This window comes from Macrotis lagotis, chromosome 1 (assembly GCF_037893015.1).
Source record: "Macrotis lagotis isolate mMagLag1 chromosome 1, bilby.v1.9.chrom.fasta, whole genome shotgun sequence".
Lineage (NCBI taxonomy): Eukaryota > Metazoa > Chordata > Mammalia > Peramelemorphia > Peramelidae > Macrotis > Macrotis lagotis.
Genome location: NC_133658.1, coordinates 40,809,287 through 40,825,684, shown reverse-complemented (window position 1 = coordinate 40,825,684; position 16,398 = coordinate 40,809,287). Strand labels below are relative to the sequence as shown.

The following is a 16,398-nucleotide window of genomic DNA, read 5'->3' as shown; positions in this document are numbered from 1 at the left end:
CAGCTAGGTAATTATTAAGTGTCTGAAACCGGATTTGAACCCAGGTACTCCTGACTCAAGGACTGGTGCTTTATCCACTGTGCCACCTAGCCACCCCTAAATTTCAATTGGTAAACATATCTATATTACCAGATATAAGTTGGTCCATCATTTGAGTCGACCTAAATTTTTCTGAACAAAAGCTTAGATTTTGACATTGACTTGCCATAGAAGTCAACTAATACTCAAGCTCATATTTCTCTCTTCTCTCCTTTTTCTCTTCCCTCTCTTCTCTATCTCACTCTCCCTATCTAGCCCAGTCTACTCATAGACTGAATCCTATTGTTAATCATTGTAGAATCTTTGACTTGCTCTGTTTAGCCTCCATGGACAGCCTCCATAGTCCCCTGCTTCCAGACACAATGTATTGGTGTCAGACTAATTACAGTCAACAGATCCACCTTAACCCTACTACACCCCATAACTTCTGAGTTCAGAAAATCCACCAACCTCAATGTTCCTGATATCAGTTTATAATGATGCACTCTGACCAAATTCATGCCTTTCTCAAAGCTTTCTCTCAAGTTTACAGTCTTATTACTCACTGACCTTCTAGTGCTAGCTTCTGAGGGCTGAAATGGAATGGAGGGTCCAGGTCATAGATCAATTGTTTAAATTAACTCAAATTTTGGAGAATTAAAGTTCAGTACAGCAAGACTGATACAACAACTGTATCTATATAGAAATTAGAGCCTTTACCTGGACACAATTAAGCCTCTGGTCTTTGCTTCCGGGTCCCTATTGCCAGTGTAAACTTCAGAATATTTAGAGTAGGAAATTCAAAGAGAATGAAAAGTTCACTTTAGCTATCCCATCAAATTAATAATTTCCCATCTTCCACTATAATGAACTCAAAGATGAGTTGCTAAGTGATACCAACCTAGCTGGCACCAAATCATTGATAGCATGACTTGCTATAGTAATACTGGCATGGGCTCTGGGGTGTGCTTTGGGAGGGAGAAGACAATGTCCTTACTTTTCTAAGGGAACCTCTGGTTTGCATGAGAAAAAAGACTTCCACACAGGAAACCAAGACTAAGACTAGGATAGGTTGTGAATTGCATGGTACATACAGGAAACAGAAAATGGTCTAGGGAATGATCATTATGGACTGCGGTGGGCAACAAAGACTTCAAAGAGGAGACTAAAAGTGATGTAGAATTTGGGTAAGTGGAGACCTGAGAGAACATTCAAGGAAAAGAGAATAAAGATGGGGGCGCAGGAATGAGAGTATGTTCAGGGAACATCAATGCTACCAGAGCTTACATGTGGAGAAATAGGAAGAAAAAAGTTTGATGGTTCAGGGTAGTTCTATATTATGGAGGAACCTCACATATTAGATTGAAGGCTTAATCTAATTTTAGCTCATAATATCTGAGACTATTTCTCTATGGGTTGTTAGAGTATAGTGTAAACTTTTGGAGGTCAAGGATTGTCTTTTCTTTTTAACTGTAGGTACTTAATAAATCCTCTAAGAGTATATCTATCTCACTTGTTTTGTATATATTTACTCATATGTTGTGTCATACATGTAAATATTTGTTTGCCTGTTATTCTTCCTTCTCTGAAGACTTTGGTCTTTATCCTATGGCTAGTGGGAGACACTGAAGGTTAGTGGGATGCAGAAGCAATGCAAACAGAACTCTGTATTAAGAGAGGAAGAGTTGAGAGGTAGTCTAACTAAACTTCTCTAGAAGGGCTCCTTCCTTTTCAAACAATGGGCTCATGGAGGTCAGAGCCCATGTATCCTGTGCTTACCCTCATTGTATCCAACTATATGGGCACAGTGGTATCCCGATGTAATTAAGATGTACTGGAGTCACTGAGATCAAACATGTGACCTGCCTTGCAAGGAGAGAGTCAAAGGGTGGTGGGAAATGGGTCAGAGTGGGGAAGGCAATGGGAAAGGGGAGTATTGTTGAATATTTAATTTTAAAACTACTTTTACTGAACTAGAATTCTGCCTGGGTCACTTCACTTCAAACACGATTACTAAAAAGGGTCAAAAATCTGGAATGCAACTAATCCAATCTAAGACTTGGGAAGAGGGGGAGGGATTAACTCTTTCTGTCAATGAAGGGATCCTTGAATGATATGGAGATATCAATATCAAATGTTTTGTGGGACTGATGGAACCCCCAAGACATGTAGGTAATATAATGGATAGAGAGCTGGACTTGAAGTCAGGAAGACCTGAGTTCAAATCCTGTTTCAGATACTAGCTGTGTAACCCTAAACATCTCCCAGTCTCAGTTTCCTCTTCTGTAAAATGGAGAAAATAATAGCACCTACCTTCTAAGGTTGTTTTAAGGACCAAATCAGATAGTAATTGTAAAGAACTTAACACATAGCAGGTATTCATGAACCCAGTCTCAGTTTCCTCTTCTGTAAAATGGAGAAAATAGTAGCACCTACCTTCTAAGGTTGTTTTAAGGACCAAATCAGATAGTAATTGTAAAGAACTTAACACATAGCAGGTATTCATGAAGTCCCTCCCTCTCTTCCTTTCTTCCTTCCTTCCTTCCTTCCTTCCTTCCTTCCTTCCTTCCTTCCTTCCTTCCTTCCTTCCTAAATGGATATCCATATAAGCAGAGCTTGGCCCAGAAAGTTCATCGATGATTTATCTGAATGAAAGACACCAATAGTTCAAATCAGTGTAATTATAAAGATTGTGTCCATCTGTCTTTGAGATGCATTAAAAGATTTTCTTTTCTAAGTAGATTGACCTTTCTTTTTGGTTTGGTGGGGCTGATGGGAGGAGGAGGAGCAGGGTAGGAGACAGAGAATGGGGAGCTGGTGTGGGACTCAGTATTCACATAGTGTCTGGCTAGAGGTACATGTCCCACTTGGAGAAGGGGTGGGTGAGGAATATAATTAGTGCCACATCAATTTAGGAAGCCAGTAGTTAGCCAAGGAAAGTGACAGAGAAATTCCTCAGGCTGCAGCTTCCTCTTTCCTTACTAAGTGGCTTCCTGCATGGTCCCCCAGATTGAGTCAGATCCTGGATGAGAAATGCCAAACATTCCCAGTTGAGCCATCTAAAACTTTCCTTGTAGCATTAGGCTTTCAGGGGATTATAGAATTTTAGAGATGAAAGGTATTTGATGGCATGAGAACCCAGGTCTTAAGTGTTCTTTCTCCTATACTGTCTTTCAGGTAGTTGTCTAGCCAATTGCCCATGAGGCAAAATGAAGAGTGATGATCTGGGTCCCAGACCTACTCCCCACATCAAGGCTCATACACTAAAGGTGTTTCCTCACTTGTCTTATGAGACCTCTTTCTGGGTCTGTTTCATTTGTGAAAGTTAAGGGGCTGGACCAGATGACTTTGAGGTTTTCCTCTAGCTCTAAACCTATGATTCCATGATCAAGCCTCTCTCTAGATGTCCCATGAGCATTTAGATCCTCATCCTCTAGTATGTTGCCACTCTGTTCTAGTCCACAGTGCTTTAGAAAATCATGGGATCCTAGAGGGTTAGATTCTAAGGGACCAATCTCTTTAATTTTTCACTTTTACTGATTTGGAAATAAGCCCACCACAATTATTAATAATAGTTCACAATGTATCAGGATAAAGTCAAAATGAATATATGATCTAGATAAAGAGAGGTCACACCATTAAAAACAATAAGAAGAGTAAGAGTTTAGGCATCTCTTTTTTTCACCATGGCTAGGGGAGAGGAACTAATGGAAATTTAGAGGGGAATATAAAAGATGAAGTGGTATTAATTACATGAAATTAAAGAGCTTTGGTGTAAATAAAATCAATGCAGCTAGGATAAGAAAGGAAAGGGTTGATTGGGAAAGCTTTTGCATCTTAGTATCCTGTATCTCTGATAATGTTTTCATATTTAAGAAATATATACATAAATATATGTATATTGAACATATATATATACATAAATATATGTATATTGAACACATATATACATAAATATATATATATTGAACATATATGTATATATATATAATTCTCTGTCTCTTCCCCTTTTCTTCCCTCTCTCCCCCTCTCACCTCTCTCCGTCTCTCTGTCCCTCCCTCCCATTTCTTTCCTTCCCTCTCTATTTTCCCTCCCTCCCTCTCTGTATTTTTCTCCTTCCCCCCTCCCCTTCCTCTCCCTCTCTTTCCCCCCTTTCTCTCCCTTTCCTTGTTTCTCTACTTTTTCTTCTCTCAGAGGGCCCAATGACTAAACTGTTCAAGTATATGAACAAACACTGTTAAAAAATTTAAAATTCTAAAAAAAGATTTTTTTCTAAATCACTAATAATAAGAAGATTAAAAATCAAACTAATTTTGAGGTTTACCTCATATCCCCCCAAATGGCCAAAGTGAAAAAAGATGGAATAGTCAATGTTCAAGAGATCTGTGAAAAGACAAGCATGTGAATACACTGTTGATGGAGCTGAGAATTGCTCCAACCATTCTGGAAAGTAATTTGAAATTATGCTGAGAAAATGCCTAGGATAAGAACTGGAAACAAAGCAGAGCCTCATTGATTGTAAGATGGCCAAACAAATTATGGCACATGAAGGTTTATTATTTATCCAAAAAAGTGAATTGGAAGAATTTAGAGAAGACTTATAAGAACTGATGAAGAGTGAAGCACCACTAGCCAAACAATTGCAACCATATAATATAAAGTTTTTCAAAATCAAAAGGAAAACCATCCTGAATCATGTGTAATTACATTGAGCAAATTTGACTATAGAGGAGAGTTGATCAAATCCAACTCTCTTTTTTGCAGAGGAAGGAGACTATGGATGTTGACTATGACAGAGTTTGTTTGATATGTTGGTTGGTTTTACTGCCCTGCTATTTTTCCTCTTTCATTTTAAATCTTTATTACCAGGGCTGTCTTACCAGGAAAGGGGAGAACTATATTCAAAAACACAACGATGTCATAAAAAGCAAAAGGAAAACGATGATAACCCACTCGTGCTTCACAAACATTTCATTTTGTCATCATAACAACCCTAGGATATCCAGGGAAGATCTGACTAGTACAAATAATGAATCCGCTGAAGTGGCCCCATGTATTTGAATTCTGATTATTAGAAATTTTAATGATATAAAACATGGTAATTTGTTTCAGCCTAATGGAAATATACAGTGTAAACTGACAACCACTTCAGAGAGAATAATCATTTACACTAATTGAGACATAGCTGTGGGTAGAATAATTATTCCATTTTACAACTGGGAAAACTTAATTCCCATAGTGAGTAAGTATTGGTGCTGGGATGGGAAATCAAATCTCCTGATGTCTAGTCCACCATATTTTCTACTTCTCTATACCATTTTTCAATTATCTTCACAATGAGGACCAATACATGATTCTAAATACTTTCTTCCTCTTCAAATAAGATTTGATAAAAGAAACATGGAGATCATCTAGCTTTATTTTGTATATAAGGAGCTGAGTCCTCAGCAGGGAGAAGGAAATTGGTCAAGGTTTTATATGTGTGTGTGTGTGTGTGTATTAAACAGAACATCAAGGCCAAATCCATTTGTCTACAAATCCAGTGCCCACACAAATCTTATCACAAACTTTTGGGCTCTTTTCTCCCACCTTTGTAACCCTGTGGCTGAGTTCCCATGGAGTAGAAGTTGTGTTATTGAGGAGGACAAAGAAGCAATGACCATCAATTTGGAAATTTCCACCTTCTGTGTCCTGGATCAGTCTCAGCCTATCTTACTTATCTCATCCTCCAATATTATTAGTATAAATAATTTCAGAGTTCTTCATGAGGGTGACAATGAGATGGATGGCTCTATTTACCCATCTAAGAACTGTTGTTGTTTGACTTTGGAATGAATCACATCACTGATGTCTGTAGGAGTTCACCCTCCCCATCATGCTTGGCTTAATGGGCTGTGAAAATGAGTCTGAGCTTTTATCACTAAGCAAGGGGCTAGTTGGCCTAGGACTCAAAATCAGCCATACTAATTCAGCAACATGGTTAAACATAGTATTATACATTTTAGCATTTAGCAACAAAAGGGACTTAGGGATTATTTGATTAATCATTGAACAAGCATTTATTAAGCACCCTGTTGGTTAGCATCTTGACCTAATAGAGTTAGATTCAAAGTCAGGAAGTTCTGGATTCAAATCTTAACCTCTAACACAATCCATAATATCATCCTTGTTGAATATCTCTAATTCATCCTGCCTATAGCTTGCATGGGGCTAGGTGGGCAATGGATAGGGAACTAGACTTGGAATCAAGAAAACTTATCTTACTGAGATCAAATCTAGTCTCAGACTGACTTGCACTTAGCCCTGGTTGCCTCAGTTTCCTCATCTGTAAGATGAGAAGGAAATGGAAAACCACTCTAGTATCTATGTCAAGAAAACCCCAAATGAGGTCACAAAGTATTGGGCATGACTGAAAAAAAATCACTTAACAGCAATAGTTTGCTCATATATAGTTGTTTGAATACTGTCTTCCTTATTAGACTATGATTTTCTGAGAACCGTTTTCCCTCCCTTTTCCCTAGCACTTAATAAAGGCACATAATAAAATAAATGCTTGGGACTGACCAACACAAACTGAATGTATGATTCTGGGCAAGTCATTTACCAGCTCTGTGTTCTGGGACAATTCTCTAAATACTATGAGTTATAAAGAAGGTATTGGGAAAGGAAGTTCTTCACCAGAGAAAACTCAATATCAATAAAATCCCATATCTAACCTCTATTCTTTGTTCTTAAATAATAAAGAAACTGAGGTCCAGAGAGACTAAATGAAAGATCATTGGTTTACATGATCATAGATTTAGAAACAGAAGTTTCTTCCAAGTCAATTGTCCCAATATGTAGATAATTGAGTGTTGACTTAGTATTCCATTTTATTTCCACCCCCAACCTCCCCCCCCAGTACCAGAGGACCACAACTTTAAAGCTAGAAGGGATCTAAGAGGTCATCTAGTCCAATCTGTTCATTTTACAGATAAGAAAACTGAGACTTGGAGTTATTGCTGTTGATTATTTCCTATTAATCCTCTCTATATAGCTTGCTTTGTAAACATTTGTTTTCATGATGTTTCCTCCATTAGATTGTAAGCTTCTAGAGAGCAGGGACCCCTTTTCTATTGTTAGTCTTTAGTAACAGTGCTTTCATAAATAGGCACTTAATCATTGATTGCTGATTTGCTCAAGAAGCAGTCAAGATTTGAACCCAAATTCTCTTACTCCAAGGTTAGACCTCTGTCCTTTTTGCCACCCTATCTCCCTTTATAGACCAGAGCTGAAGATGACCTCAGGGATCATGTAACCCATGGATTCTTAATCTGGGGTCCATGAACTTTTTTTTTTTTGCAAGGCAGTGGGGTTTAAGTGGCTTGCCCAAGGCCACACAGCTAGGTAATTATTAAGTGTCTGAGACCGGATTTGAACCCAGGTACTCCTGACTCCAGGGCCAGTGCTTTATCTACTACCTCACCTAGCTGCCCCTGGTCCATGAACTTTAAAAAAAAATGTTGACAACTATATTCCAATCTAATGATTTGGAGGCAGGTCATACATTAGAACATCCCTTATCTATTTATAAACAAGTATCTGAGAAGGGATCGACTGACCTCACTAGGTTGTCAGAGGAGTCCTGACATAAAACGTTAAGAAATTCTAATGGTACTCCACATTTTACAGATGAAGAAACTGAGACCCAGCGAAGCAAAAGGTTTTGCCTTATGACACAAATGTAATAAGCAGTATAATCAGACTTTAAACTTACTTCCCATTTACTGTAAATCCCAAACCTGGAATCACAGAATTTTGGATCCTCAGTTATTTTTTAGTAATTTCTACTAATTGCTCTGGATTTTTTTCAAGATGGATCCATGTTGCCATCCAGAATAGAATAAAGAATCTCATTCCTTTGCTCCTCCCCTCTCCCCCCTCCCTGACCAAAAAAAATACCCCATTACCTGGGACCAGATGAGTCCATTTAATATGGACCTGATTCTCTCAGATAATTGCTGCCAGATGGCTCCCCTTGAGAAGAAGGTAGAAAAACTCTCACTTCTCCACCGGAATTGATTATCCTTCTAGAAAGAACCTGAGGGTTTGGTTTAGATCCCAGAGAATTGCCCTTTGAGGGAACACCAATCCTCAAATAACTGACCCTTTCCCACACATACACTTACACACTTACTTGCCTCTAATTTCAAGAACACAGCTACGCCCTAGACCTTAGATTGCCCTTCCGTAAATACACGTGAAAGAACAGGGAAGACACAATGGACCAAAACTCAGCCAGTTGGGTTGAGTGAGTACTATGAAGGGTGGGGGAAATAGGGGGAGATGGGGAGAGGCAGGAGGAGATCAAGGGATGGATTTTTAATATCCCGAATGAAGAGCTTTCTTCCTTATCGTAGGGATAACCTGGAAACTAACAACTTGTCCTGGGCAGGGGTCCACCTTTGATGTTTGCACTGCTTTAGATCCCCACCAACCCCCTCCCCTCCAACCTCTTCTTCCAGTCAGGGAGTGAGATTACTTCTACATCTCAGGAATGTGAGTCATTTCCTCTCCAGGGGGAATGGGAGGTGGAGCTGGACCCTGGACTGTCCCACCCCAGGACTCCATGACTCTCTATTAGAGCCATGACTCCCTTCCCTTCCCTGTACCTCTGTGTACCATTTCCTCCCCAGCCTTCCGCTCTTCCTATTTTTAATTCTTTCTCCAGTGTTTTCTATGGACTGTGGTGGTTGAAGTAGGATTGAATGGGTCCTTGGATAATGTGACCTCACTTCAAGTTGAAAAAGATTGGAGAACAGTGGGAGGAAGGGGAGAGATTGACTAACAAAGACCCTAGGGCCCCCTGCCCTTGCGAGTGAGTCTGATGCTTGATCAACTCCATTGGGAAGGGTTTAAAGAGGGTCTCTCTCTTAATCCTGCTTTCTCTTAAATCTGATATACCTCAGGAATCAGGTCATACATTAGAGCATCCAAGAAGTCAAGTCACATCAACTTGCTCCCTTCTCTACCCACCAGGGCCATATCTCTGCCTGAAGAATCAGTATGGTATACATGAAGAGAGAATTCTAGACTGAGAGGAAGGAACCCAGGATATCAGTATTTTTCTTGCCTCTAAATAGTCAGATGACCCTTCGTTTTCTCCTCTGTATCATGACCAATTGGAGCTAAATCTAAAATCTCTTCTTAGCTCTGACATTCTTGGTGCTCTAATTTTCCTTCTGCTTGCCTCTGAGATATGGGCCTGTCCAGAGTAAACTCTGGAGCCTGCTCTTGGACTGGGCTGATTTCACAGCAGTCCAGTCAGGGAATTTCAAAGGGAGTTCATGGGCTACCAGTGAGATGAAGAATTCTAATGGAAATCCCCACTACCTCCCTAAAAAGGGAAAGTTCCCTAGTATATAATTCAGATTAAAAGGGAAAGAAAGTGGAGGAAATGGCATAGAAGGATGGAAAGGTATAGGAAAATGCATAGTGGGCATAGAGAAATAGAGGCTGAATTTTGTTGTCCAAAGGGGCAGCTGATAAGAATAAGGAGAAATAATGATGAGGATGGATAGCTCCTTGAAAATAGAGTAGAATTTGGATCAGATGTGACTGATAGGAAGCTCTGGGGACCCTTTCCATCCTCTACATAAGCTCTCTATAACATAAGCTTTCTGAGAGGCAGCGTGGTGTGGTAGGTAGAGTTTCTACAATCTCTTTGATCCTTACTAGCTATGTGATCCTAAGGCAAGTCCTTTCCCCTTTCAGGACCTCAGTTTCCTCTTCTGTAAAATGAAGGGGTTATACTCAGTGGCCTGTTAGTCCTTCACACTCAATCCATCATCTGATCCTCACAATGTCCCTGTCAGGGAAGGAGCTCAGGGAATAGGAAAACAAATCCCACTTCTTATCACCTGAACTTGTCCTTGAATCAGCCTTGGCATCTTTATATACAGAATGAGGAGTAAGGATCAGACTATCACTAAGGGCCTTCTAAATCTAGAGACCAAAGATAGGCTTAGACAGAGATTTTTGTTAAGGGAGGGAATTCTAGGGGGAAATTGTTGAAAAACTGGCAACTTTAGCTAGTGAGAGGGTAGGGAGTGCTGGCAGTGAGAATTGCTACAGTTTTCAGGAATTTTTTCAATTAGATGAGATTAAAAAAGAAGGACAAATCTTTTCTTCTAAGATCACCGAGACACCAAGAAGCTTCTGCCCAGGGCCAAAAATCACATTCTTGGGTCTGCACGCTGTGTTCTGAGCTGTGCCTGGATGAATCCAGGGGCGGAAATCCCCCAGGGAGAATTGATCTGCCAAATACTTCTGAGATTTCTAAGGAATTCCACCAGTTGGCTTAGCACCTGTACTGGATGCCCAACCCTGACCTGAGCCCCTTGGCAATGGGGGCAGAAGAAAGTGCAAGCATGGGGACATTCCTGGAAGAATAGATAGATGAAAAAATGACTCCAAGGAGCTCACAGAAAATTACCAATGGAGGTACACAAGCATGTGATACTACTCAATTAGTGAGATATTAGGCACCTGACAACTTTACTTACTCTGCCTGAAGTTCAACATGAAAGGAGACCAGAGCAACTAAAATAATGCCTCTGAGTCCCTGTCTCAAAGCTTGTTCCCAAAACTCTTAGAAGAACCTCTCCAGGCTTCAAATAATTAATTAGTCATTAACCACTTTATGGTTTGAACCACATCTAGCCATAGCCATACTGTGCCATCTGTTATCTATTTCTCACTGTCATTCCCCCTCCAGGAGAAACTTGGAATCTTTCCCTGAGTCTCCTCAGCTCTAATAGGTGAGTTCTTGCCTTGTCTTTCTACGATCCCTTTCTAGCCACTCCCAATACCTTCCCAGTCATTTCTCTCCATGTTTACCTCTAGCCACATCCCCAACTTTCTGACTGCCTCTTAGGTTTTGTCTTCTCCCACTAAAACATGAGCCTTTGAGGATATGAATGGTATTACTTGATTGTTAGTATAATCTCAATTTATTCCAGTATCTCATATATAACGAGTAGTTAATAAATGTTCATTCCCTCTCTCCATTATCTATCGAATCCTCTCTCTATCCACTCATCCATCTATCCATCTAGCTAGATAACTATCCATCAATCTATCTATCCATCCATCGAGCTAGGTATCCATGTATCCATCTAGCTAAGTATCCATCTATTCATTCACCCATCTATTCATTTATATCTTTAACTCCCTACTTAGTCATCTAGTTTCTAAGTCTTTGTCAGGACAGAAGTAGCACATTAGTAGCAAGTGAAGTGGTTACAGAAGTACATCCATTGAAAAGCAGCAAAAAGAGAGAAAAACTGAAAAAAAAATAAAGCAATCACAAACATTCAAAAAGCCCAGCAAGTTGGGGTCATTCAATGTAGGGGAAACCATTCTTTATACATCAGGGGTCACTGAAGGCATTGTTATCATATTAGAAGTTTTCAAGACAAGATTAAGTTAAATTAAGTTCAAGGTCTCCATGAATTTGGATGGGAAAAAATATATACAATTAAAAATTATATATGTATGTATATATATATATATATATAAAATACATTGAATATTTGCATATATAATTTATACTACATAAATTGTGTGTATATGTGAATACTCACAAAAATATGACACAATTGGTATGTTTTGTAATTTTGTCTGTTTTGCATTTAAAAAACATCATCTGAGAAGAGTCCCATAGATTTCACCAGATTGCCAAAGGTATCCACAATACAAATAAGCTTTTATTTTGTTTCTTATTTTTCCTTTTTGCAAGGCAATGGGGTTAAGTGACTTGCCCAAGGTCACACATCTAGATAGTTATTAAGTGTCTGAGGTCAAATTTGAACTCAGGTCCTCCTGACTCCAGGACTGGTGCTCTATCCACTGTCCCACCTATCTGCCCCTTCAACACTTAAGGTTTAAAACCCCTGCCCTATTGAAGGATATAAAATAAACCATTATAAATCCTCAACTTTTCTATATATGACTAGCAAGATACAACAGGAAGAGCTAGAAAGAAAAATCTGAGTAACCTCAGACAATATAAAATACCTGAGAGTCTATTTGCCAAGATAGACTCAGAAACTTTTTGAAAACAATTATAAAATATTTCTCACACAAATTAAATCAGATTTAAATAATTGGGCAAACATCAACTGCTCATGGATAGGTCGAGCTAATATAATAAAAATGACAATTCTACCAAAACTAAACTAACTGTTTAGTGCCCTACCAATCAAAATTCCAAAGAATTACTTTTATGAGTTAGAAAAAAGTTGTAAGTAAATTTATATGGAGCAATAAAAAGTCAAGAATTTCCAGGGATTTAATGAAAAAAAGTACAAAAGGACAGGGCTTAGCCTTACCTGATCTAAAATTATATTATAAAGCATCAGTCATCAAAACTGTCTGTTATTGGCTAAGAAATAGAGTGGTGTGGAATAGACTAGGTGCAATAGCAGGAAACGATTATAGTAATCTGCTATTTGATGAAACCAAAGAGTCCACCTATTGGGATAAAAAACTCTCTCTTTGATAAAAACTGCTATGAAAATTGGAAGTTAGTATGGAAGAAACTTAGATTAGACCAACACCTCACACCCTATACCAAGATAAGACCCAAATGGTTACAGGATTTAGACATAAAAACAATGCTATAAGCAAATTAGAAGATCAAGGTCTAGTTTACCTGTCAGATCTATGGAAAGGGGAGCAGTTTATGACTAAAGAAGAGATGGAGAACATCACCAAACACCAACTAGATGATTTTGATTACATTAAATTAAGAAGCTTTTGCACAGACAAAACCACTGTAACCAAGATCAAAAGAAATATAGTAAATTGGGAAATAATCTTTACAACTAATGTTTCTGACAAAGAACTCATTTCTAAAATATAAAAAGAACTGAGTTATATTTTTTAAAAAAACCATTTCCCAATTGACAAATGGTCAAAGGATATGCAAAGGCAATTTGCAGATGAGGAGATCAAAGCAATCCATAGCCATATGAAAAATTGCTCTGCCATTAATTATTAGAAAAATACAAATTAAAGCTTTTCTGAGGTACCACCTCACACCTCTCAGACTTGCCAATATGACCAGAAAGAATAATGATCATATATGGAAGGGTGGTGGGAAATCTGGGACACTATTACATTGTTGGTGGAGCTGTGAACTCATCCAACCTTTCTGGAGAGAATTTGGAACTATGCCCAAAGGGCAACAAAAATACGCATACCCTTTCATCCAGCAATGTGTAAAAATGTCACTTGTACAAAAATATTCATAGCAGCCCTGTTTGTGGTGGCAAAGAATTGGAAATTAAGTAAATGTCCTTCGATTGGGGAATGGCTTAGCAAACTGTGGTATATGTATGTCATGGAACACTATTGTTCTATTAGAAACCAGGAGGGATGGGAATTCAGGGAAGCCTGGAGGGATGTGCATGAACTGATGCTGAGTGAGATGAGCAGAACCAGAAAAACACTGTACACCCTAACAGCAACATGGGGGTGATGATCAACCTTGATGGACTTGCTCATTCCATCAATGCAACAATCAGGGACAATTTGGGGCTGTCTGCAATGGAAAATACCATCTGTATCCAGAGAAAGAACTGTGGAGTTTGAACAAAGTTCAAGGACTATTCCCTTTAATTTAGGGAAAAAACCTGATATCTTATTGTCTGATCTTGTTATCTCTTAGATTTTGTTTCTTCCTTAAGGATGTGATTTCTCTCTTATCACACTCAATTTGGATCAATGTACAACATGGAAACAAAGTAAAGACTGACAAATTGCCTTCTGTGGAGGGTGGGGGAAGGGAAGTAAGATTAGGGGAAAATTGTATAAAATAAGATCTTTAATAAAAAAAGAAAATTGTCTTTACATATAATTGGAAAAAATAAAAACTATTAAAAATAAAAAAATAAAAAAGTTTTCCCTGTTCCCTTTAATCTTATTGTCTTTCTTACAAGTCACTTTTCAGTTCATCCTATCTACATCTTGCTTGTACATAGTGTTTGCATGTTTTCTCCCCATTAGACTTTGAACTCCTTGAGGGAAGGGACTAATTTTTTGTTTTTTGCCTTTCTTTGTACCCTCAGACCTTACGTCAGTACCTGGAACATAAATTGTTATCCTGGACCCACTTTGACAAGTGCAAAGAGACTCATCACCTAAAGCTAGCCACTTTTGAAATTATTAACTCTTGAGATTATTAACTTAAGTATGGCCTGTTGTGATACAAATGGGAGGGGGTAGCCACTCAGATGTAATCAAGGATTTTTGATGTATTTAGGTATCCAGGACTTAAAGGGAAACATGGGATCCATTTATAGAAAGAATACTACTCATTTGTTTTGGTGCTGAAAGAGTATCAGAGATTTAGAGTTGGAAGAAACATCAACGCTCTTTAAGTACAATTCCCTAATTTTGCAAATGGTGAAAGTGAGGCCCTGAGAAGTAGGCAACCTTAGCAAAAAGGAGAGAAGGGATTGCAACCCATGTCCTTAGATTTATGAGCCTTGTCTCTCTCTACTACCCCATGCTGCCCTATCAAAATCTTCAGTTATTTGGTGAATGTATTGACTTACAGTGGAAGAGCTCATTTTCTGGTGAGGTGAAACAACAACAAAAAGACCTGGGATCTGGGAGAATCAGAACCTACAGCTACTGAGTCGGATCTTGATGGAAGGGGGTGTGGGTGGGTGGGTGGTTAATCATTAGTGACTATTTCCTTACTAGAGAAAATATGACTGGAGTCACTTTCCCCAGTAAGAGTCATCTTTAGGAATGGAGTTGTTGCTCAGTAACCTGAGCTACTGACCAGGAAAGATGGGACTTCTAACAGGTTGTGAGAGACCTACAGGGAGGATCTCCTAGATACAGGGGATTAATAAGGGAACCAACCACAGAAACCTTTGCAAATGTGTCTAACCCAGAAGGCAACACCCTACCCATAGATGAAAGGAGGCTGTCCAGAGGACCACAAAGGCAGTGTCTACACCCTGTCCATGCCTGCAGCACCAGATCATGCTGTCCATGCCTGCAGCATCACCCTGTCTATCATACCCAATCCTTCAGAAAACATTTACAAAGTGACTGACCAATCCAATGCCCAGCAGGTGAGGGCAGAATTTACTCATGTGACTGTTGGGAAAAGAGAGAAAAATTAGCTGTTCTGGGCAATCAGCCATCACCTTCATTACCTGAGGACATCCACACAACTAGACCCCTTCTTCTGTCTCCCCCTCCATCTCCCATACCTTTCCAGACAGTCTGCTTCCCCCCCCTCAAAGCCACAAACACCAATGTCTGTCTGAGTTCTCCTTCCCTGTCTGCTTCCGATGTTGCCCAATGCTGGTGAGATGAGGTCAACCAGTCCTCAGGCCACTCTGAGGAGGGCAAGGGAGAGCAAGACACTGCCAAATGTAGCTCTTGGAAGGTAGCCACCAACCTCCCTCTCCTCTGTACCTTGTCTCCCTCAGAATGCCAGCCAGACCAAGAGTTAGGCTGAGGCTGGGGGAAGCGGCCTTGGCAGGAAAGAGCAACCCGTTAAGAAGCATTTATTGAACTCAGAACTTGTTCTGCATTGGGCACTGTGCAAAAGTTGGAGATACAAAAAAAGGCTTATTATCTCTGTCCTCACTGAGCTCCCAACTATAGAAAATATCTATATATCTATATGGTTACTGATTTATATCCATCTATATCTATCTTTTTCTTTCTATTCATCCATCTATCTATCTGTCTGTCTGTGTCTATCTGTCCGTCCATCTGTCTATCAATCTATCCATCACAGTGAGGAGGCAGGGGAAAGGGGAAGCTGAAAAGGCTTTGGAATTTCAGCTGGGTCTTGAAGGAAACTTAGGGGGGGTAGAGGGAAGAAGAGAGGGAATTTTAAGCATAGGAGAATTCAGGGCAAAAGCACAGAGATGGGGATAGAATGTTTGGTTGCTGGAAGAGCCATCAGGCCATTGCTGGACCATAAGGAGGAAGAGGGCTGAAAAGGAGGGAAGGGGACAGAACCAGGAGGTAACAGGAAGTCATTGGGATTTGCTGAGGAGAAGGTAGGGGAGAGGGATGGGTAGAACCTACTTAGAACTGAGCTTTAGAAAAATCTTCTTGGCAGCTAATTGAGGGTGGATTGAAGGAGGGGGAGACTTGAGGCCAGAAGGCTAAGTAGAAGGCATGGAAAGGGTCCAGGCAAGAGGCAATGAGGGCCTGTACTAACACTGTGAGTGTGTAAATGGAAGCAAGGAGATGGAGAAGAAAAATTTTGTGAAAGGTGGAAAATGCACAACTCAGCAAAAGATTAAATATGGGGAAGATTGTGAGACTGAGGAGATAAGATGACACCAAAGATGTCATCTG

General features: G+C 39.5%; 1 protein-coding gene across 8 annotated transcripts in view; it reads right to left on the bottom strand.

Annotated features, from left to right (window-relative positions):
* The window catches only part of ADGRG1 (adhesion G protein-coupled receptor G1), a 78,093-nt gene that overhangs the window by 23,736 nt on the left and 37,959 nt on the right, over positions 1-16,398 (bottom strand). Inside the window, exons 1-2 of one of the 8 annotated variants that reach the window (XM_074198634.1) lie at positions 7,968-11,515; positions 2,508-2,663 (exon numbers count right to left, since the gene is read on the bottom strand). The exons of 3 other annotated variants lie outside the window; for them this stretch is intronic. In XM_074198634.1, coding sequence (XP_074054735.1) covers positions 2,508-2,511 — 4 coding nt within the window. In that variant the 5' untranslated portion in view covers positions 2,512-2,663; positions 7,968-11,515. 4 more of the 8 variants (XM_074198625.1, XM_074198680.1, XM_074198662.1 and 1 more) reach the window with 4 other exon arrangements.